Source organism: Buteo buteo, chromosome 9 (assembly GCF_964188355.1).
Source record: "Buteo buteo chromosome 9, bButBut1.hap1.1, whole genome shotgun sequence".
Lineage (NCBI taxonomy): Eukaryota > Metazoa > Chordata > Aves > Accipitriformes > Accipitridae > Buteo > Buteo buteo.
Window position 1 is genome coordinate 21498741 of NC_134179.1, and position 22881 is coordinate 21521621.

Consider the following 22881-nt stretch of genomic DNA (forward strand, 5'->3'; position numbering starts at 1 on the left):
AAAAGAAAGGCAGCAGTGCTCTCTGCTTATTAGAGGGTTCCTGGTACATACTGTTCCAATTTATGTCCTGCTCACACTGAACAGAGCTTGAAAATGCTGCTCAATTAGGTTTTAAAAATTCAATTTAAAATTAATGTGGAGTTATACTAATAGGTAATGGCTGTACCCTGTGCGATCCTTGGTTTCTCCAGTCCCTTGCTGTCTGATTTGATAACCCTGAATTGCTCATTTAGGAGAGGTCACCACCAGGCAGTTCTCCTCCTTTTGTAAAAATAACTCTGGGCTTCACAAAGAACTACGCTCTATAAACACTTGATTACAAGAAATATAAGCATGTAGAAAAACCTCCTTAATTCTGGCATTTCAGGCATTTAAAATCATGACCTTAAATAAGTCTCTATGACTCCAAGGTTATTTTTAATTTGAAAGGAACACCATTTTATTGAATTTTTTTTCAGGCAATGAAATCAGATCATCTGTACTTTAAACAAAGTCAACAGTAAAGTCTACGCAGCTTAAAAAACAATCATAGGCAAATTAACAATTAGCCTTAAATTTCTCTCTTCTGTCTCATGAAAGAAATCAAGCATTTAATAAACATGACATGAAATTTTAGTGGATCTTCCAGAACCTGAACGGAACCAGAAGCATCTAAACCCCAATATCTTATTTAACTGGTAGAATTGAGGTGCATTTCTAATTTTCTAATACAAATTTAAAACTTACCTGCATTTCCCTCTCAGCTTTTCAGGTTGAAAAGTGGTGGGTTTTGCTTTTTTGTTTAAACAGCAATAAGCTACCATAACTTTCTGCGGTGATGTTCCTTCTAAATTTTGGTGAACTCTTTATTTTCATACCAGTGAGTTTTATCAGCCTGGACAGCTCAACCTTACACATTCCCATCCCATCCTTAGTGTAACACCTTAAAATAAGTCCACTCTCCTGCTAATAATTACAGTCAACCCTGGTTGCCTTCTCAGGCTCTTGGCTGGGTGCCAGGATGCCTCCAGAGATCAGAAGATGTCAACACTTTGGCTGCAGTGATACACACATTACTCTGGCAGCAGCACCCACTTCAGCTGGCCCCCACTTGCTCCCTCCTCGCCTTCACTCCTGTGCTCATACAGAAAACTGACTTAGAATAAAAAACAACCTTTCTGGAAAACATACTCCCTCCCCATATATTATAATCAACAAACGGATAAGCTCGTGATTGGATTCACTGCAGGGCCACAGGGAGCAGGGGAGAGGGCAGGATCCATGCGGGGAGCAGGGCACAAGCCGAGAGTTTGTCTAAGGAACTTGGTCCCAAAAGGTGCAATCAAAACTTCACTGGAGAGCAGAAGGGCTGGAAGGATGCCCCCAGCAGCCCGGGGAATTACACCTCTGCTGCCCCAAGGAAAAGGGAATTTGTAAATAATGTGCTCCAAAACATTCCTGGTTTTACTCATTGTGTAAAGGGAGAAATGTCATTTTTTGCAAGAGAGAAAAGGGTTGAATGTGGATAGTTTGAATGCCAGCAATAACACACGATCTCTGCCAAAAGATTTTTTCAAAAAATAAAACAATGTGAGCAGAATAAACAACAGAAATAACTATACTTTAAAAATTTTACTTACATGTAGCTGTCTGGCACTTTTCACCACACACAGTGTATGCTTTTTAGAGCATTTAGGACACAATTTCCAAACATAGAAAAATCTATCTTCCTAAAAAAATTTCTTTATTATTATTTTTATTTTATTTTATTCTTTTACACAAATGTCCCAATATATTCTTGGGACTTTAAAACGTATTAAACATACTAGAAACACTAAAGCATGACATCTATTTATGATAGGAAATTATAAATAAAATTTTAATTTTTTCCCCACCCACAAAAGAGAAAATGACTTAACAAGTGGGATTTTTTTTTCAGTCAATTTTATTTACAAATATATGATTTAAGCCTAAGAAATAATTTTTTTTCCAGCAGAACATGAATTGGAATGATAGCTTAAATAATATGCCTAGATAGTCCTATCTTCGTAGTATACAAGAAGGTAAAGTAGCAATTTCTTTTGTTTGATCGATTTTTAAGAGAAAGCATGCAGTTAAACTTTTTTTTAGTAGGAAATTAATACAGCTTGCTTTAACTTGCTGGTCTTCCTACATGTACAGCAAGCCAGGCTAATATTCTACTTTCCAATAAACTATGTGTTCATTTATTAGCAGGAAAAGCAACACAGCTTTTCCCATGCAAACATACACTGAAGATCTTGAATAAATGTGAGAAGCCAAGTTTTATCCCATATGCTGCACTCCAGTACAGAAAAATCCATCATTACTTTAAATGTCTTGGTTACATGCACTGCTGTTACTCAAACTTGTCCACTTTGAAGTAGCTCAGTTTCTCTCACACTGCACTAAAACTCCTACTGAAGAAAGCAAGGGTTCTCATGATATAATCTAATTGAGAGCCATCTGGCCCTTCAGAGGTGACAATCCTAATTTATTTTATTATAATAAAATCTACCAGAGGCAAAATAGCAAAATTCATACTATAGTGTTCCTGGCCGTTCCACTATGACAAATAAAAATGACACTCGCTTTCTCTGGACATTTTAAAGCCTCTTATTTTGAGCCTAATCTAACACATGACACAAAACCAAACCAAACCAAACCACCCCCCCCCCCAAATCAATATTTTAAAATATAATAATAAAGAAGCTTTTCAGAAACCTATAGTTTTTGAAAGCAGTGTTGTTGATTTTTAAAAAAAAAAAAATAATTGACAGAAAAACGAATTCTGGACACGGTGATTAAAGATCTATATCACCTTGAGCAGTGCATGCTGAACTACAGCATTCAACCTGCAGCTCAAAACAAAAAATCTGATTAGTTAGAAGACAATGAAGGAAAAAAGTTGCAAAAAACCCACTACTGAACACCAACACCCTTCTCAGCAGATGATTTTACCCTTTTCTAAAAGCAGCCAAAGTATACCAGCTCCTCTTATTCTTCTGTAACTCATTAAGTCCTGCAGCTATTTGAGGAAACTAGGGCCTCAGGTATTAGGCTACCTACCGCACATCACACCGCTGAGGAGGAGACAACCTGAATATGGTGTTAACAGACAAGACTCACAGGACTCAATGGTCAAGGAATTTATAACAATATATGTTTTTATAAACATCACCTTAATTTCAGGCATCTCATTTATATGGGTTTAAGCCACTGGCCGGCTGAGGAAATACTACCAGGACTACACAGAGTGACCAAAACTTCCAGCACAGCTGGTCTAGCTGTAAACTACAAAATGGCAGCAGGAGAAGGCAGTGCCTGGTGTTACAGGTGGTGGGTGAGCTGCCCCCCGGCACCACTGCGGGCACAGGCAGTGGCAGCGGCACAGCCCCCCCAGTGCCCAATGCTCCAGCCGCCATGGAAGCAGTAGCATCCCTAGGGAAGACCTACAGGGATGACAACCCCAAAGGCTGCCATGTAAACAAAATGACTTGTAGCTACGCAGGCTGAAGGACTTAGTTAACTGGGGCAGAATTAAATTAAAACCAGGACGATTACAGTATTTCACGTTGCTGGAACCTAAGATGACCGTGCATCTAGGGAGAACTGCCATATTTATCCAAGAAGCTAATAAACTGAGGAGGGAGAGAGGGAGAATGGTTCATTCAGGGTTAAATGACATAACATCAAAGGTGAATATAGAGTGAAATGACGGGGGGGAAAAACTTTGTGAAACAAACAAGTTAGAAGGAGAATCTCAAATATGAAGTTATGAATACTGTATTTTTCATTGGTGAATATTCTTCACAACCATGTCAGAGTCAGCAGTGTGTGATACAGAATAAACTACAAGTCAAGTCATTTACAAGAAACTTGATATATCACTTCAAGGCAGCTTTCCATACATCTTTGAAAAAATGTTTAGAAAACCAGAACATCTATCACAGAACATAAATATGATGAGGTGAAAGTGCAGGTAAAATAGACAAGTCATTGCAAAAGAAGAGCCCTGTCCTCTATGCTTCCCTATTCTGTTGTTCACTTTCAGAAACATCTTTTCTATAAGTAAAAGCAACCAATGATGAGACAAATGGGGGAAGTGAAGTTTCTCTGCAAGCCTCAAGCGCCACAGAAAAAGAACTTGTACGCTGCTTGGCCACTGTCAGTCATCAAGATAAAGGTAAGGAGACGTAGACTTGAGTGGCATTTTACTGGCTGAGGAAAGAAGGTTTGGTATAAGCAGCCCAATTTGCTGTACAAATTAGTACTTGTTTTGGACAGATGATGCTGATCATCCAAGAAGTCTGCTATCACCCCAGAGGCTCCTCAGAGGTTCACCCACCTCTCCTGCCACCCGGGGAGAAGAGCAAACCCAGAGCGACTGATCCTCTCTCTACCTGCAGCCTCCACACAACATCATGGCTTCAACTCCTCCTTGGGGCAAGCAGGCCTGACTGACTTATTTCAGTTCAACACCAAAAAGCATCAAACTTAACAGTTGACTAAAACCAAAATGGGGACCAAAAATCTCCATCATAGTTCCACAGCTGAAACCCTGTGGGTGCTAACAAGGCACCTTCTCTGAACTTCCTCTAAACCACACAAAAGAAAAAGCAAAATAACAAAGTTTCTCTAACATTCAGGGTGTACTCAGCTCCCCTTAACTTTCAGGTGTCATAAAATTTGTGCAAACCAACAAAAAAAAACATTCTCCAAACGCAGTGAAAATGATGAATAGGCAGGTGCACTGTAACAGCAAATGTTTTATCATCAAACTAAAGAAACAGTATCTTAACCATTTCATTAGCTATTTCAAAATGCAATGGGATCTCAAAAGGCAAAGTTACATTAGAAAACTATGAAAAATTCAAAGCAGAAAAAACATGCAAACTACGTAAAAAGTTAAATTGGACATGATTCTCCTATTATAGATACATCTTTTCTGAGACCATGAGCGAGCCTCCCACCACTTCACTGCAGCTAAATGGTTTACCCCAAAGACCCACGGCCCATACTGAAACCCTCCTGCTGAATACTGATCCGTACCTCCATCTTCTGGGTACAGTGGGAAGAAAGGAATTGTGTAGCACAACTTCTTTCCTCTGAGAGGAAATACTCTCCTTCCAAATAGCAAAATGAAAGAGTCAATGTTGTGTCCCCTCAAACCCCTGCCAGAGGCACAGGTTCTCATATACACTCTCCAGTCTAAATTCCTGAAATACTATATTGGTCCTGTGCAATGATCTGCCCAAATGCATCGTCACAGGATACCATCTGCATGTGCCCAGTCCAAAGACTTGTGAAAGAGCACACCTATGCAGTATCTAGCAAGAAAAATGAATTCTAAATACCAAATCACATTCTGCGGCAACCAGCACCAAAACCCAAGGTGCTGGTAAACAGGGCATTAAGAGTTATGGCAGTTTCCTCAAGGAAGGGAGTGGGATACGGCCAGTTGTTTGAGCCTGAACAGACGACCATGCAGACGCTTGTTCATCCTCCAGTAACAGTTGGTACCACTGGGAGGTGAGCCGACTCCATTGTTTTTACAGCAATTTGCATTTTATTTTCCATGATGCTGTTTAATTTCACTTTTTCAATTATTACACTCAGGCAATTGCTTTAATTATCTGTTATTCCACAAGGAACAACATTTTCCTCTGGTGGAGAGAGGGGCTGCATCAGACCGCATTAATGCTGACGAGCCTCTCCACGGGCGAGAGCAGGACTGCCTTGCCAGCCTTGGCAGCCCAAGTGGAACGGCGGTTAGCCAGCACCCACAGCTATTGCTGACAGATTGGCCCGCTCGCCACCGTTCTGATGGCAATCTGCACAGGATTACCAGGCATGTATTAAACTTTTAAATGCATGCGGTACCCCTTTGAATTTCAGATTCGCCAAAGCAAATGGTATCACTGCAGACCGTGGCAAAACACATCCGACTGCAAAGCCAGAACAAGCCGCTTTCCCTAATCCAATGCTATGTTAATGCAAAGCTCAGCAATGATGGATGGACTCATTAGTGCCGCAGTTATCGCCATCTGAACAAGGTGCCAAGACATATGGTTTAACAGATGTTCTAGCAAAAAGCTCTATTCTCCGCACTGTGCGAGTGTCCAGTTAAACCGGACATCAATAAGACACTGAAAATCGTATTGGGCTTCTGGGAACCACGATTGTTCCCAGCTCAGGAAGCCGTTAAACACACCCCGATTATGCAAAAAACCCTATTGCTCTGATATCCCAATTAGAACCGCAGAACAAATGCTGGACAATACATACACTGCTTTCTGGAGTCTTTGTGTACCCAAACGTTACTTATTCTATTCAGTCAATTCAATTCTATTTCTCTACTGTCTTAGTAAAGAAACAAAGCTTAAAACTGTGGAAGCTTTCTCCACGCAGAAATCTCCAAATCAAATGGGCAAACAGCCCTCCCCATCTCACTCCTGCATTTTCATGTTTAGAATGCCTTGTGTGTGCTATTCTTTCAAATATTTAATACTTAACACGTATCCATTTTGAGCACAGGATTAGCGTGCAGAAGAGACTTGTTTGCAAGATTATTTACTGATGTAACTCCACTGGAATGCATGGCATTTCACAGGGGGGGGGGGGAAAAACCAGAATAAAAAGGGGGTCCTATTTATACTAATTCAGCAAATCAATGTGCACAAAGCAGCAAGGTGCATCTAATGTTAACAAAAGAATCCTTATTCTTGAAATGTCTTTTCTCAGAAAGACAATTCATAGGCTTTAGAAAAAAGAAAATCTGCAGAAGTGAGCAACAACTGATCAGTTATGATCTCGGTACATGCTATATTCAATCTTTTAAGATTACACACACACACACACACACACACACTTATGTTCACCTCCTAAAGGAAAAAATTTTTCAGCAAGAACTTCTGCTAACTCCTGAAGCTTGTAAGACAGAGCATACCAAAGCATAACAGGTGGAACAGCTAGGTTACCGTATTGGGTCTGGGGACTCCTATCACACAACCCAACTGCTCCAGTGCGTACAGTGGCACCAGATGACAGCTGTTGGTGTGTGACATATTACAGTGGAAATTTTAAGAGGAGGGGGAAAATAGTGTGAGAAAAAAACCCCACACCATTACATTCAGATGGGGATTGCAGGCAAAAAAAGATAATACACACTAAGACTGAACGTATTTCAGAAACATCAATGCTCACTTTAAACAAAAACTAAGGACTTTGAAACTCTTTCAAAATTTCCTAATAATTGCAGGTTATAAAGAGAATCCTTCAGCTCACAACCATAATAGATTTGATAGTAGATTAGGTTGAAAAGGTGTAGAACAAAAAAAATTGAGACCTTCATTTCTGTTCCCCTCCCACACCCACTATTCACACTGTCACAAAAGGTGTGTTTCAGATCATCTTGTTCAACCAGTTAAATCTCTTTATCTCTGCAAATATTTGTTTCATACTAATGCAGCTGCAACTTTTAAAGACTTCTGTTATCTTTACTGCTTATCTGTCAATACCAGAGCTCTGACTGTCCCAGACCTTGGTCCAGTGGGGCTGCAAAATGCAGGGGTGGGAGGGAAGGGGTATGAAAGGGGATAAGAGCCCAGATATAATAAAAATTAAAAAAAAAAAAGAAACAAGAGCAGAATCTGCAGCTATGAAAGTCAGGAGTTCAATTCAATGTTAATTCCCATTTGTCTGAAATGTTTACAGACATACATTTATAGAAAATGGAGTTGATGAAGAGACAGACACAGGAAACAGTGTATTGAAATGCTGTGCCTATTTTTATCCTTTTTTTTTTTTTCAGACACACAAAGGTATATGCACTTAATTATATATACACTGAAAAAAACCCATAGGCATTGAAATGTGCATGCACATAGATCATCTAGTATATGATCAGAGCTTTTCCCCAATAACTAAAAAAAAAATTGAAGTTTACATAGGACACTACAATGACACACACTACCGAGATCCACTTTTACTTCAGTTCAGGTTGTTATAATCCTTCCCTCCTCCCTGCTTCTAACCAAACATCCCCATCATTTTCTACCTACTGGCGCTATTTACATAGGTAATTCGGACATTAATCAAGCTAAACTAGAAAAAAATTAACACACAAAAGAAAACAAACAGTCCTCCCCACCCCCAACAACAACAGAAGTCCAACTTGGGCCAAAATCTTTTTCAGTCAGATCACTTTCCTGAACTGACTTACTGGCAAGCTGCAAAAGCTCCAGCGTCAGTGCAGAGAGGGATGAGGAGGGCGAAGCTGAGACCCCAGACTGAGCCTGACTGAAGCAGCTGCGGGACTGCACGCCTCTGAACACAGAGCAGGGCGACTGCCTTTTTTTTTTCCTGCTGCTGCTGAATTTACTTTAGCCCTTCTCTGAAACAGAGGGCTGGGAGAGCCAGAGAGCACTGGCAGAGTCTGTAACAAAATCTGTGCCTGCACATCTCTATTACTTCAATGCAAGCAAATGAGATCTTAAATCATTTCAGATAGAAAAAGCCCTACTGTCCCAGATTGCACCTCAGATCTTTCCTTATCAAAGAATGTGTTTTAATAGAAAATTGTTTGCTGCTTTTTATTTTTTTTCCAAGGAAATACCTTTTCTCTTTCAATAAGGACATAACCAAAAGCTATTTTCTCTAACACAGTGTACTTTGAGAGTGTCTTCTTTCTTACCCTCCACACCCCCTTCATTTTTCATTTTTGCACTTTTTTTTTTTTTCTTCCAATGGCCTTTCTTGTTATGAGAAAAATACATTCCTGGAATGTTTCAGCTTAGGGCTCTCAAAAACAATTACTTAGGCATTTGATTTGATCTGCCGGTTCTTCCTTTCTGGGTATTCGGGCTTTATGAATCTCCGGTTTGGTCAAAGGTTAAAGCAAACCTTTTCCAAGTCACACTCAGGAACCTCACGAGGCCCATACATGTCCACCCTGTGTTTTAAGGAAAAGGAGTAAATTCACTATTAGTTGTGCCCAACAGCACTAAGTTGCTGTGTTATCTAAGGAAAAGATTTCAGAGAGGGAAAGCTGCTGATTCACGCTTCTGTTGGGCAAGTAGGATGGACGGGTGGAACGATAAGGGAGGAAGAAAAAAATGGGTCACCTTTAAATTGGTGAAAATTTGGCACTCCTTAAGAGAAAACAAGAAGGGGAACATAAGTTCAAGTATATAATTTTAGTAGCAAGGTATCTTCAAGAATATCAAGGCACTTCATAAGCACAAGCAAGCAGAGTTATAACCTCAAAGGTACCTTATCTTTCACACTGTAAGAAGTTATTACATCTGTGATCCACACACAAAAAAAACCCCCAAAAACTCAAACCACCCATGAAGTATATGGAAGAACAAAACATATGTTTTCCGAGTTGTTCTGGCTGCTAACCGGGCTTCTCAGGGGAATGAAAGTTAGAAAGGATAATCCGTCAGAGTTATCTGACTTCGAGGAGTGAGTGATAGGGAAGATTTCCAGCTGGCTGTCTCCATTGGGCCTTTCTGACCCACGATCAACCGAAGGTGGTGCTTCATGCATTTGCTGGTATGCTCCTATTGCTATAGTCTTGCCTTTGATATACAAAAACCCAGCTCAATTTCATTTGGCGTGCTTTGTGTGCTCTATTTTGAAGTCTCTGAAATCAAACTCCTCTTCCTCAATGAATACATTATATGTTTGCTCAATTTAAACAAGTTACTACTCAAAGACATGGAGTAAAAATCATTCCTACTGCTATGACACCTTTTCACTAAATACAATGGAGTTAGTGCTAGGTTTGTGTTCCTTTTTTAATGTTGCAGCATATTTGTCCAGTAATACATTTTGCATATTGGGCTTTTTCCAATCTCATTCTATCTATTAAAAAAACCCACCTCTTTAAAATTTTAAGTTTATCATATGCTTATATGCAACTGTTACTCAAGGTTTGTCATATCCACTCTCTATTAAAAGAAAAATCAAACAGATTGAAGTAACTGATTATAGTTCATTTCAAAGTACAACGCTTGCCAAAAATAGATATTTTAAAGTTCTGATTATAGTTCATTGCAAAGTACACTTCCCCAAAAGTATATACTTTACAGTACTGAAAATACAGAGAAACACACATTTTAAAAAAACAGTTTTAAAGGGCATATTTAGAAACTATTCTAAGGGAGTGCTGGTGCTTAAGGTTTATGTATAAACTAAAGTATACAAATAAAGGTACACATACAACTAAATAAGGATTAAAAAAGTCACTTAAGTGGCAGATTTTAATTTTTTAAGGAACAACTGTGAAACATTGTCATCCTTCTACTTAACCAGTGGTCTTAACTGTAAGTGACACCATCCCCATACCACAAAGCAAAGCGGTTGTTTTGGGGGGATGCTGGTGTTTGTTTCTTTTTTCTTGCTTTTTAGTGAGAAGGGTTATTTTCTGGTTTTAGTCATCTCTTAGATTCTAACATACACACAACTCACAATTACACAGAGATAAAAGTTGAAGTCCCTCCTATTATGGAAACAGATAAAAAGGACATGCAACAGTCCTTTTATGTTGTCCTATTAAATATGCTGCTGAGTAAAACTGATATGCACATGGAAGTACAGCCACATCCCTCCAGCCACCTGCTTGGACAAAAAATTAGTTGTAATTTATATGATAAAATAATCCTCAAAATTTATGACAGTTGTGTTACACCTGTGTTTTACTAGATCCCAAATGCCAGTTATCTGCATTTAATGATAATAAATTTTGATACAGAAGAGATGATTAACAAGGAGAGAAAGCCCACAATGCCTCAAAGACCAACCCTCCTCCACTGTCCACAACAGTTGTTCTAATTTTTATTCCAAGCTTTTTAACATTACAAAATTGATTACAAGTTTCTCCATTTAACAGAGATAAAACTGTATTTAAACTAAATATTTTACATGCAAAAGAAAAAAAGGCTTAGGAATTTAAATATTTCACCTCCAGAAAGCAGCCTGTCCTCTAGCCAAATAGACTTGCATGAGTTAGCCTTACCTGGAGCCATAACTTGTTATTCACTGCATCTCTCCCCGTAGCAATGCATTGAAATGTAGCATTCTGCCCTGCATTGACCTCTACATCCCCCAGCCTCAAGAAATGTGGAGATTTATCTGCAGAGGGAGAAGGAAAAATTACAAATAATGCTTATTGCTAAAAAAGGTGCCAGCAACATTACTGTCTCCCTGAAGATGCATATTGTAACAAACTTTGGCTAAAAAAAAAAAACACCAACCAACCAACCAAACAACAGAAACAGAAGAGAGAAAATTATTTGTTTCATCTCTGTTGGAGAAGAAAGAGTGCCTTCAGTCCTTTCCCTTCTTCTCTGGTGATCCTACTAACTTTATGTTACACATGAATTATAATAAAGTCTTTTAAAAATCAAAGCCAAGAGAAGGAGATCAAATGCCAAAATATCAGGAGCACTTTACAAAAATTATCCCAAAGACTTTTGATTGTATGAAACCCATCATATTGAGAAAAACCCAATTAGCAGGATACTGCTCAGGTAAATAGATAGATACCATTCAGATTATTTGCAGTGTAACTCAGAGCTCTGTTTTACTAAATGAAATCATTTGTGCCATTGAATACAGTATTTCAGGAGCTGACAAATCTATTTCCCACACTGACAAAGCCCCTAGGAAAGCTCAGTGGCACAACCACCTGAAGGATTTATTAGATGTAAGAAAGCAGACAGGCACATATGAAGAATGGGTACGTCACACAGCTCTTGTCTGTCCCTTTCTCAAGAACTCCTAACAAAAACAGTAACTGAACTGTTATTTCTTTGTCCTTACCAAGAAAACCCCAACACACAGGAAAAACCAGCAAATTGGAACAAAAAGGGTTTAAACATCAGCAACAAAAAAGAGCTTATCTGAATACTGTATCATGCTGATAATCTTTTGTCACGGCTGTACCCAAGTGCCTTTTGTTTTGGCACTTAAAAAAACCTAGAAAATTAAAAAAAAAACAACCAAACTAAAAAACCCCCAAAACAACCCAGAAGAAAAAAAATGAAAGCCAGATACTGAATCGAGCAGAGCTTTGCTGAGTACAGACATCAGAGAGCTGGGCTGGCTGAAATATAAAGAGGTAACTCACTCAAATACTCTGTAAGCTTGGTAGCACCCAAGAGCTATGGTCTTAACAGGCTTGGGGTAGAAGAAAATAAATTGTGAGGTTGCCACTGCAACTTTATTATTTGGCATCGTTTTGTAAATTTGGGGGAGGGGGTTGTTATATCTTGATCATTTCAGAAAGCAATTAAATTGTCAGCCACGAGGTACATACATTACAATGAAAGCACATTTTAGAAAGGGGATGTCAAGGGTAAGATCAAAAGAGTTGAACAGAACCAAATTACCAAAAAAATGTGCTAACAAGCAACAGAAATGCACAGCAGTAATTTCTTCCTCACAACTTTATATTTGTAAAATATTCTCATTATTGCAACTTGTGTTTGCATGTGTGTAATTTTTCCCCAGGATTAAGCAGGGAAAGAGAAACATAAATGCCTGAAGTCTGTCCACAAACACAAAACAACAAAACCCAATCCTTCAGTACTTCAACAGCCAGAAGCCTTTTTTTTCTTTTTTCTTTTTTCTTTTTTTTTTTTTTAAATCTGTTATATCCATTTGGGGGGGGGAGAACAAGAACAAGGGCATGAAATCTGATAAACCTCCTACATGCATCTGCCAATTCAATTTTCTTTAATCAGTGAGTATACACATTAACATTAAACCCCATTTTGGTTATGCACACCAACTATAGTATGTCTAAAAAGACACTGAAGAATTTCTACTTTTATATTCCTATATACTTTACTTCTGGCAGACAGAGATTTTACCCAGGTAAATCACTATTACAACACTACATTTTCCCCTGGAAGCTGCAACAAAAATACTATTGAAAGAACAAAGAACATCAGTGATCAAGTGATGAAAACTCAGCAGTCTACAGCAATATCAAATACGTCCTGAAAAGACAGAGAAGAATGCAGCTCTTAATCATTACTTACCACAAGGGTAACTCAGAACCTGGATGTCATCAATGGCAATGTAGCCATTTCTCCCATCTGAGACTTCAGCTTCAAATATTACCTGTCAAAATGAAAGAAAAAATGTTTACAACACTCATTTCTACAGAATTCCCACAGTGGCAAGCGTGTAGATATAAGACACATTGCCTTTTTCATTTAGTTGAAGTTCCTACAAGGTTTGATGACTGAATGGAATATTTATTACCTAATGTATTGCAGTTCCATACTCATTCATATACATGACTTGCTTTGGATTTGCTGCTTATGGCACACCAGAAAAGCATGTTTATTACTTCAATTAACAGCATACTGCTTTCACTTTGCTAAATGTATAAACATGATTCAATTCTGAAAAACACCATTACTTTCAGATAGGTTCAACATCAGAGCACACAACTGACCAACCAATTTTAACAAAATTTATTTTCTTGTTGGAGGGGGGTCACAGTATAGTCCACAGTCTCCTGTAACCTTCTGCAGCGTAGTTGCACAGGAAAACATACAGCAGCACAGAAACAGTGCAGCACTCCCCAGTGGCAATGAAAAGAACAGCTGTAGCATGAGATTTATGTGGTAGTCGTTAACTTCATTCATTCTTGCGAGGCAATGGGGAATTTGCTGTGCATGAAGGAAAAGAGATTGTCTTCACATCCAACTTCTTGTCCCACCCCAAACAGGCAGTGACAACAAAGAATTGCTCTTGGACTGCTCCAGAGCACAGAGCTGTCTTTTGCTACAGATGTAGCAAAACACACCAGCTAACCAGAACAAATTTACTGTCAAGATTCACACCTCCTTGTATGGACAAAAACCAGAAAAAAAGTAGAAAATGGTGAGAGTAAAAGGAAAAAAATAAAGGATGAAGCATGAATGTCTAAACTAAAAGGAAGATACGAAAGAGGAAAGCGCACTAGTAAAGACTGAGTCAAGTGATACAATACAAACTTGCAGTCGTGATTGCCGAAGGTAGGTATCTGTTGGGGTCTTCTGTGCCAGTCAGCTGCTCTATACATAATCTTTTCAAGTAGTTTATATCTCTCATTCTTGGGGTCAATGTAAGGGAGCAGCAAAGGCAATGGATTAACAACCCAACGTCCCTTGCAGGTGAGCAGGAGAATGCTGTCCCATCAAGCACCTTTCTCTTAGGTGGGAAGACCTTCTCTAAGGTTGTCTTCCTGGGGGATCCGCATGGCACCTTGCCAGGAAGTAACGACCACTGCACTCTTCAGTCTCAAGGGAGTCCTGGGAGCAAGCAGCTCCCAAGTACCTCTGGAGCTCCTTTTGGTCCTCTCAGTCACAAAAACTACCCTCTTCAGCAAGATACCTGGCATTTACATAACTCGGCTTTGAACGCTGCATCAGGAACACTTCTGTGAGCTTATGCTCCACTCACTGCATTTCTTCACCCTTACATCCCACCCAGACAGGAAGTGCAATTTATCTTCCCATCAAAGCGGGCAGGGACCCCAGGTGGCCTGTTTGTACTCAGAACTAATTCCACAACCTCAAAGGGGGAAAAATAAGGAAAACTTCCAAGGAAAGGTGGATATGGGCATGTTCATGATGTGGTTCATAGGGTCTCCCAGCTTATGCTTTGACTGCAGAAAGAGGAAGCCTGTAGGGCATGTATAGTTCCAGAAGTTCTTGCTGAGGTTCTGGCTGCACTTCTCTCCACTTTTATTTTTCCTCTTTTTCATTTTATTTGCACCTCAATGCAATTAAGTTGCAGAAACCAATTCATTCTCTGCCACCTCCTCCTCCTGCCTTGGCCAACAACGGCTTGGTGGAAAGGAATTTAGTGTCTGGGGGTCCTACTTTCACTCCTTTGGTCCAACAACCTCTCTGACCAGAGTGATATTTGACAGTGTCCACCAAATAAATATTTAAAGCCCTTCTGACAGATCAGTGTCAAAGTCCAGTTAAGAAAATTGAACATCAGTATTAAGAGCTGGACTAAATTTACACCTCATTCTGAACTGGGTTGTTATTAATTCACTTGGAAGTAACTCAGATCCAGTTCCCAGGGAAGCTTGGTCTCGTGTAAGCATGTTTCTGCCCTGTATGTTGATACCTTCCTACACTGGGGTCAGAGGGAAGAAAGTAACGTTTCTTGGGACAGAGCTGGGAATGAAATTACTTGTTTTTCTCCTACCTCTTCCAGATTAATTTAATTAATCCCCACCCTCCAAGAGTAGGAAGTTATCAAAAAAGGCAAAGTTCACAGGAAAGATTAAGATTAAGACATGGTAATCCATGAGAAGGAAAAAAACCCCAACACAACAAACCAAAAAACATTAAGAAATATAGAAATGCAAGAACCCTACAAAATATTATAGGGAGTAATGTTTATGAGGTAAGTAAAGGAAAAATAAAGTGATTAAAAAGACAGAGGTATTAGAGAGCTGAGATTTCACATATACAGTACTAAATTATTTTTTTTTACATTCATAATTGGTATAAATAAATACAGCTATGAAACATTCATAACTACAGACACTATAAAGCAAAAGGTGCAGCTCAGTTAAAAAATTCTTATCAGGCTTTAATTTGATAATATCTGTTCGCATTTAAAATGGGAAATATGGAAAACTGGAACTGCATATATAGGTGAAACCAGCAATTTAAAATGCTGACAAGTCAGACCAGAACGTGTGGTAGTTCTTTTCTTCACATACACACATGCTACTTGAGAAAAAACAGAATGTTGAGCTATTCCTTTCACCAGAGAATGTTTACCCTAATAAGACACCAGTGCTTTGGGAGTGAATCCTGCACTTGGTCTGCACTGCTGTTCAGTTTACAGTCCTAGAAAGAATGGGTTAAACACTTTCTCTTTAGCTGAAAAATAATGCAGATTATCACTCTAGCCAGAAAACATTAGTTGCCCGTGCAACTGTAAATGTCCTTCCACTTACTACAATTTAATTGCATGCTCATCTAGTGCACTTCTGAGAGATGCTTGCTTCCTTTAATGAAGAGGAGACACTATTTTCAGGGGATGAATCGGGCTTGCACAGAGCAGGGCTGTGGAGACAGCTATCCTGTCTCGTTTGTAGCAACATCACCACAATGAATGAGAATGGGAAATTCTGAATAGCTCAGGTAATTCAAATGCTACTCAAGGGAATTAGATTTGATCCCCGAATTTTCTACACAGTTCCTAGGTGATACTCAAATAGTTAGTTACTTCTCCAAATAAAATGGCATGTCCTTGTTTATGAAGTGCCTGCATTCAGATGCAAATGAAGATGCAGTATCAGAACTCCCTGAACTGGACACACTCCTACCTATTTAGCCACCACTAATGCATCTCTTGTCCATATATTGGCCCATTTTCCCCCTAAAACCATGCAAGCTTTTAGTGAACACAGTATCATTTGGGAAAATCCATGGGTTTACTACTGGCAGCATTAAGAGCTTTTTTCATTTGTCTGTTTTGTACCGGGCTTCCTGTAATGACCCAAATCAATGACAAATTGATGCCAATCATCCTGCTATATTATTCACAATTTTGTAGATCTCTATTTTATGTCCCCAAGTAATTCTGTCTCAAATTTGAAGAGTCCCAGATTATTCAGCCAATCTCATATAGAAACCATTCCCTTTGATTATCCTTCTCATCCTTCTCTAAAGCTCTTTCTAACTGCGCTATATTCTTTGAAGATAATGACAGAAGAGCTGGCACACAGTGATCAAGATGTATAAATTATGACTCATCCACAACAGCATAATATCATTATCTAATTTATACTGAACTTCCTTAACCATTCTTAACACTTCATTTGCTTTTTTTGACCCCAATTGTGCTCTTAGCTGACATTTTTATGAACCCCACGATCTTGCTACAGAGTGCCAATGGCAAGCTCCAAGTCCATCATTCTGTGTGTGAAATTAGGATTTTATGCAGTGTGCATTATTTTATATCTCGTTATCTACACTAAAATTTGCCTGCCATTTTATTGCCCAATCACTCACAGTTGGTGATATTGTGACAGTCCTTCTACAGGCCCTCACCATCACATACTGTCCTTGCTATTCCAAAGTAGCTTTCACCTTGTACTGTTCTCTGGCCCCCACTCTGGTCCATTATGAGCATGTTGAAAAGCATAAATCTCTATAGGATGCCTTGGTGACTACTTCCGGCCGTACTGACAATTTATTCCTGTCTCCTCTTTTTCCTCTTAAACAATTATCTATCTATGGAAGTATCTTTCTTCTCATAGAATGGCAGTCTAGCTTTACTACAAGCTTTTGTAGAGGGACACAGTCAAAAGCCTTTTGGAAACCTACCTAGCCTGTATCAATCAGATCACCCATATCTATATGCTTGCTGACCCCTCTAAAGGGCTCCAAGGTTCAAAATTAAATGTATGATGTGCAACATACAGCAAAAAAGAGGAAAAAAAAATCTAGCTGTTTTGTATCAGGCACTGCAAAGTAGCATATACTTTGTTTTTGCATCTCAGCTCTAAAATGCAGATGATGACAATCACTCTTCACCTAATATTATTCCAGAAATAAATGTCTGTGAACATCTTAAATACTCAACAGTATTTGAATGCAATGGAAAAAGTAGTAATTATTACAGCAGAGACCCCTAAAGAGATTTAGTTGCTGAAATTTAATGCTTAAGAAATACTCAAACCTTCATGTTCCTACACAGCCCTAACCTTGCATACTGTAATCACCATGAAGACTAAGCCTGTACTTGCTGGAATATACAAAATATACATTTTAAGGACCAGCCTCACCATACTTTTAACTCTTAACAGGATCCAAAAATTTAGGCGTCTTCATTATTAGCTCATTTGAGGCACTGATGAAAATAAGCATTCCCAAAGCATACATAGTCGATTAAGTACAAAATGCAGTCAGGAAAGAGAGAGAACAGCTCTGTAGCCCAAAGCCTACTCTTAGAACATAATTCTCCCTAAATTTTGTAAAAGCTGTGTTCTTGTAGACTATACACCACCAACACCAAACAGGGTATTTTCAGTATAGTTTGAGACCTTCCTTGTCCTTCCTCCTCTTGACTAGTTCTGACTACTCACAGTACTGAAGGCGGCAAGAATCTACCACAGTTTTGACAACAGTCCTGTCAGACTATCATATATATGAAGCAAACATCCATAGATCAGTCAAATAAAAGTGAGTATTAACATGCTTAGTTACAACAGAAATGTAGTGTTTCATTGACTATTTTTTCCTGCTAGGCTCTAATATACATCTTTAGAGAGAGCTGAAAAGGAATTTGAGATGGAAATAGAAACAACAACAACAAAAAAAAGAAATAGATCTTGTAATTTCCACAGAGCATTCAACTTGCAATACATTTTTGTTCAGCTATAGGAGGGCTTCTACTAGCTTAATTATCTGAAATCAAATTTGTAAATAGATCAATTCCAATGCTTGGTGGAAAGGTGTATTAGAGAGCTGTAAGCAAACAGAAGGTATCATGTCTGTGATAAATCACAGTATAATTAAAAACAAAACAAAACCCAAACACCCTTCAACTAGAGTCGAGAATTACTGGAAACTTTGTGCTCTTTCCTCACTGTTCCAGTATGCATAATCCTGATGGTGTGCATTTTGATCTACTTTTGACACCTCCCATATCATACCTATTCAACTTGTGAATAAAACAAATGAAGAATAAATTACTTGGAACCAAAAGAAGCAGTGGAGTTATATTAATTAACCTCACCATATATAAAGCCTTAAAGTCTTTCGTAAGAATATGAAAAGAAAACATTTAAAATTATTTATTTTTTCTACTTCATACACATCTCCTTCATTGATTCATTTTAATTTTTGTAAAAGCACAGTAGGGTGACTACAGTACTTGAACCTAGTACTTACACTAGAATTGGTTAAGATTAAACAGCACATAGGAGCAAGTTTGTTTTGTAATAAAATAACTTCCTGCATATGAAAAGCCATGAACAGCAAGACCAGTTATACATAAAACACTATGAATCCTATTCCCTGACAAGCTTCTAGTTCTATCCAATCTTTTTGCAGTGTTAAAGGCATTTTTAAATACTAAAGCAAAGGTTTTAATTACCAAGAAACTAAAAATTAATATAAACATGAAAATAGTATCATGTTACAAAAGAAATACTTGATGGAAGCTAGCTGAAAGAAAGGGACAGCTAAACAAATTTTTACCTAACATATAAAAATTTTATCAACATAATAAAAAGCATTTCCCTTGTAAAAGTTATAGATGATTTTACTGATCTAATTTAGAAATCATGAAAACATAATTACTTCCGTATGAATGCTTAAGTAATGCTGTGAGGCAGCCTTTGCTGCTGACAGGGCCCGGGAGAATTTCCAGCAGAGCAAATCAAACACTTGGGTGAAAACTTTGGGATCTCAATTCTGCCAAGTCAGCTAACACCCTATTACTTCTTTTTTTCTCAGTTACACACCTCCTGAGATTGAAAACCAAAGGAGTTAAGGTTATCTTCTCACTAGCATCCTTATGAGCAGAGCTGGTCAGCTCACAGATCCTTCGACCGTCTCAGAATCACCCACAGGGAACCTTGACATACATACCTCCTCTCTCAACTCAAATTCATATTTAAGGTCCACTCAAAATGGGGAAGCCTATATTCCAAGCCACATCTCAGTTCATGCTCTGTCGTGAGGAACCACTCAGAAAACATGCCTACCAAGGGGTCCAAAAGGGTAAAAAAAGGGTAAACCTTCAAAGAATTTACTAGTTGTAAATGAGCTAGCTCCACTACTCAATCCTGGAAAACAAAAAAGAGAGAGGGTTAAAAAAAAAATAAAAGGGGGGGGGGGGACACACACGACAGGGGGGACGGGACGGGACACACGGATGGGGACACAATCCCCCAACCCTAAACCTGTCTCTTTACATGTAAGCAAGAACTGTAGGTGAGCTTTAGCTGAGCTACACAATTTAAACATGAAGAGAGTAACAATATTTTACCTCCACAAACAATATACACATTGCAGGAAAACACATAATTAAGATGAAGCATAATAAACCTCTGAAAGGGCCTCTATGACACAGTTATCTGATGCAGGGGAAGCTGGAGACTAGATTCAGTGATCCTGGAGACCCCTATGTTAGTTAGGAACATGAGGAAAAACCTCACATCCTTCCACTTATCTGTGCTTATGCCAAATGTTTCTAGGATCATGCCTAGAAAATGTCTGGATGAAGCACCACACACAGAAGAGTTACAGCTGCTCTGGCTTTGAAACAGTAGTAGTTTATCATCTGGGAATACTTACAGTCTTACAAAAACCCACCCTGCTCTTGAATGACTGAAGAAGTTGAAGAAAAAGCATCCTTACATAGTCTGCAAACACAAGATCTTCAATAAGCCAAAACATTTGTTTAAGGATGAAAGTTCTTAAACGATTGAGATTTAAAAACAATAACACTGCATGCAAAGGCATGACTTTTAACCATGGGAAACAAAAACCTTTATAGCATGGTAAATCACTATGTTTAAAGGCTAAAACTAGGACAGTAGCAGTAAGAAACAAGTTAAGAATCAATGAGATACTTAATATTTCACTTATTTTTGTGATAGACCAAAACTTGAAGAAAATGCTTTCCAGTAGGACAGAAGCAGTCCTTTTGAACATGGGTAGCTATTAGAAAATGCAGCAGTACAAGTCTGGCATGATGCCACTGTACTTATCTAAACCTAGAGCAGAGGTCAGTCCTTTCTGACTTTGTGACCCTTGGGAATTCCCTACCATATGGGGAACATTATTTAAAAAAAAAAGTTCCATCTCAAACCATAGGTATTCCCAGCCAAATTACTGATACATTTGAACACACTCAGTAATCATGACCATTATCCCTTGAAGTAATATCTGCTTCAATACTGTATAGATAAATAAAATTCTGAGTTTCCCAACCATGGGATCTTTTCCATATTCAATTTAAAAAAAAAAAAACAAACCCCAAACCCCAAAACAACTTCATAGAATTAGTCTATGAAGAACTGCAAAAAACAAGCCAAGCAGACTAAAACCAGCAGACAAAATTCATAGGTTCATGTTGCACCCTACATATTGCTTTCTAGAACAACTTTTTCCAGTCCATATCAGAGAAAAATATGTAAAATTTTTTATTTTCAGAACAGCAGCCAAAACAATTTGAAACACCTATGCAGAAAGTCAAATATATATCCATGCATTTGCTTGCTCCAGAAGAAGATGCTGTTCAATACCACATTTTAATTCCAGCAACCACCAATCAAGGTGCTGACAGGTACCTTGCTCCTTTCCTCTCCCTTTTCTTTTCTGCTCCTCCATAATAAGACTCACATGAGCTATAACTAAAGCTATCACTCTCTGCCACTTCCTCCAAAAGGGTTCATACTCAGCCTGTTTGAAGGACAGCCCCTCCCAGAAAGGGATTAAAGAGTAAAAATATACAGTGAAATTTTGAATGAAGTCATTCTTGTAAGGGGTCCATTCACAGCAGAGTGCAGGAGAGTATGAGCCTTTTTCAGAGAATAAAATTAGCACCTAGCATATTTCAGAGACATATTTTGACAAAAAAACTTTAAAAAAATATTTTTAAAAAGCCCTGAGTGGGGGGTTCTTGCTAATATCAGAACAGTTGCAAGCAGAATTCAGTGGCCAAAGACATCCAGTTGTCCTAAATTATTGACAGTTGCTAGTGTCAGGAAGGAAGCAAGCACCAAAAAAAGGCAAAACTGCACAGTATCTCCTAACTCTGTGTCACCATGAACAGTGTGGAACAACCTCAACACCTCTTAACTCAGGGAAGTTAGGACAAAATATTTTCTAACACAAGTGGAGGGCAGTTCACTAGATACAGTTGAACAGGTATTCAATAAACAGATCAAATACTGCCAAGGAAAATAAAATTAATAAAAAAGAAAAAGCAACTCACTCAAAGTAATGGATAGGCTATGTCAAACAGTACTGTAGAGATATTCATTGCATCAGCACATTAATAATGAAGCTAGCGCTGTTTGTATAGGAAATTACTCTGGCGTTATCTCCAAAATGTACTTCAAAACGCAGTAGCAATAGTTCTATCTGCAAATTCTGTATATCGTCTTATTTTATCATCTCTATTTTTGCATTAATCACAACATGTTGGTGCTGGACAAACACAGAAGATGACAGCCATCTGTACAAACAGCTTATGTCTGAACACACAGGAGGTATGACATCAAAACATTTCCTTACTCTCAGTCCTGCACAATATCCAATAAGCTGAACTGAATCTGGCAGAGTTCAATCTGGCAAGTGATGTCAAGGGCAACAAGAAGGACTTCTGTAAGTATATGAGTAGCAAAAGGAAGACTAGGGAAAGTTGGCCTGCTGCTGAATGGGACAAGGGCCCTGGTGACACAGGACTTGGAAAAGACTGAGGTACTGATTGCCTTTGTCACCTCAGCCTTTGCTAGTAAGATCGACCTTCTGAAATCCAAGGACCCAGAGACCAAGAGGAAAGTCAGAAGCAAGGAAGACATGCCTGAGGACCAGCATATACTGGGGGCCACCCAGCTGGAAAGCAGCTGGCAGAAAAGGAGCAAGGTGCCCCGGTAGACACCAAGCTGAACATGACCCAGCAATGTGCTCTTGTGGCAAAGGAGGCTAATGGTACCCTGAGCTACATAAGACAAAAGTGTTGCCAGCAGGCTGATGGAGGTGACCCTTCCCCTCTACTCAGCACTGGTGAGGCCACATCTAGAATGCTGGGTCCAGTTCTGGGCTCCTGTATTGGGTTTGTGTGGCAAGGCTGGGGATGGGGGTGGATGGGGTGGGGCTAGGAGGAGGG

The 22881-nt window shown here is 38.9% G+C and overlaps 1 protein-coding gene across 6 annotated transcripts in view; it reads right to left on the reverse strand.

Annotated features, from left to right (window-relative positions):
• Window positions 1-22881, reverse strand: part of PTPRK (protein tyrosine phosphatase receptor type K) — a 417854-nt gene that overhangs the window by 212471 nt on the left and 182502 nt on the right. For all 6 annotated transcript variants that reach the window (XM_075035665.1, XM_075035662.1, XM_075035664.1 and 3 more), the window contains exons 4-5: window positions 13050-13131; window positions 11021-11136 (exon numbers count right to left, since the gene is read on the reverse strand). In XM_075035665.1, coding sequence (XP_074891766.1) covers window positions 11021-11136; window positions 13050-13131 — 198 coding nt within the window. The remainder of the gene's footprint in view (window positions 1-11020; window positions 11137-13049; window positions 13132-22881) is intronic.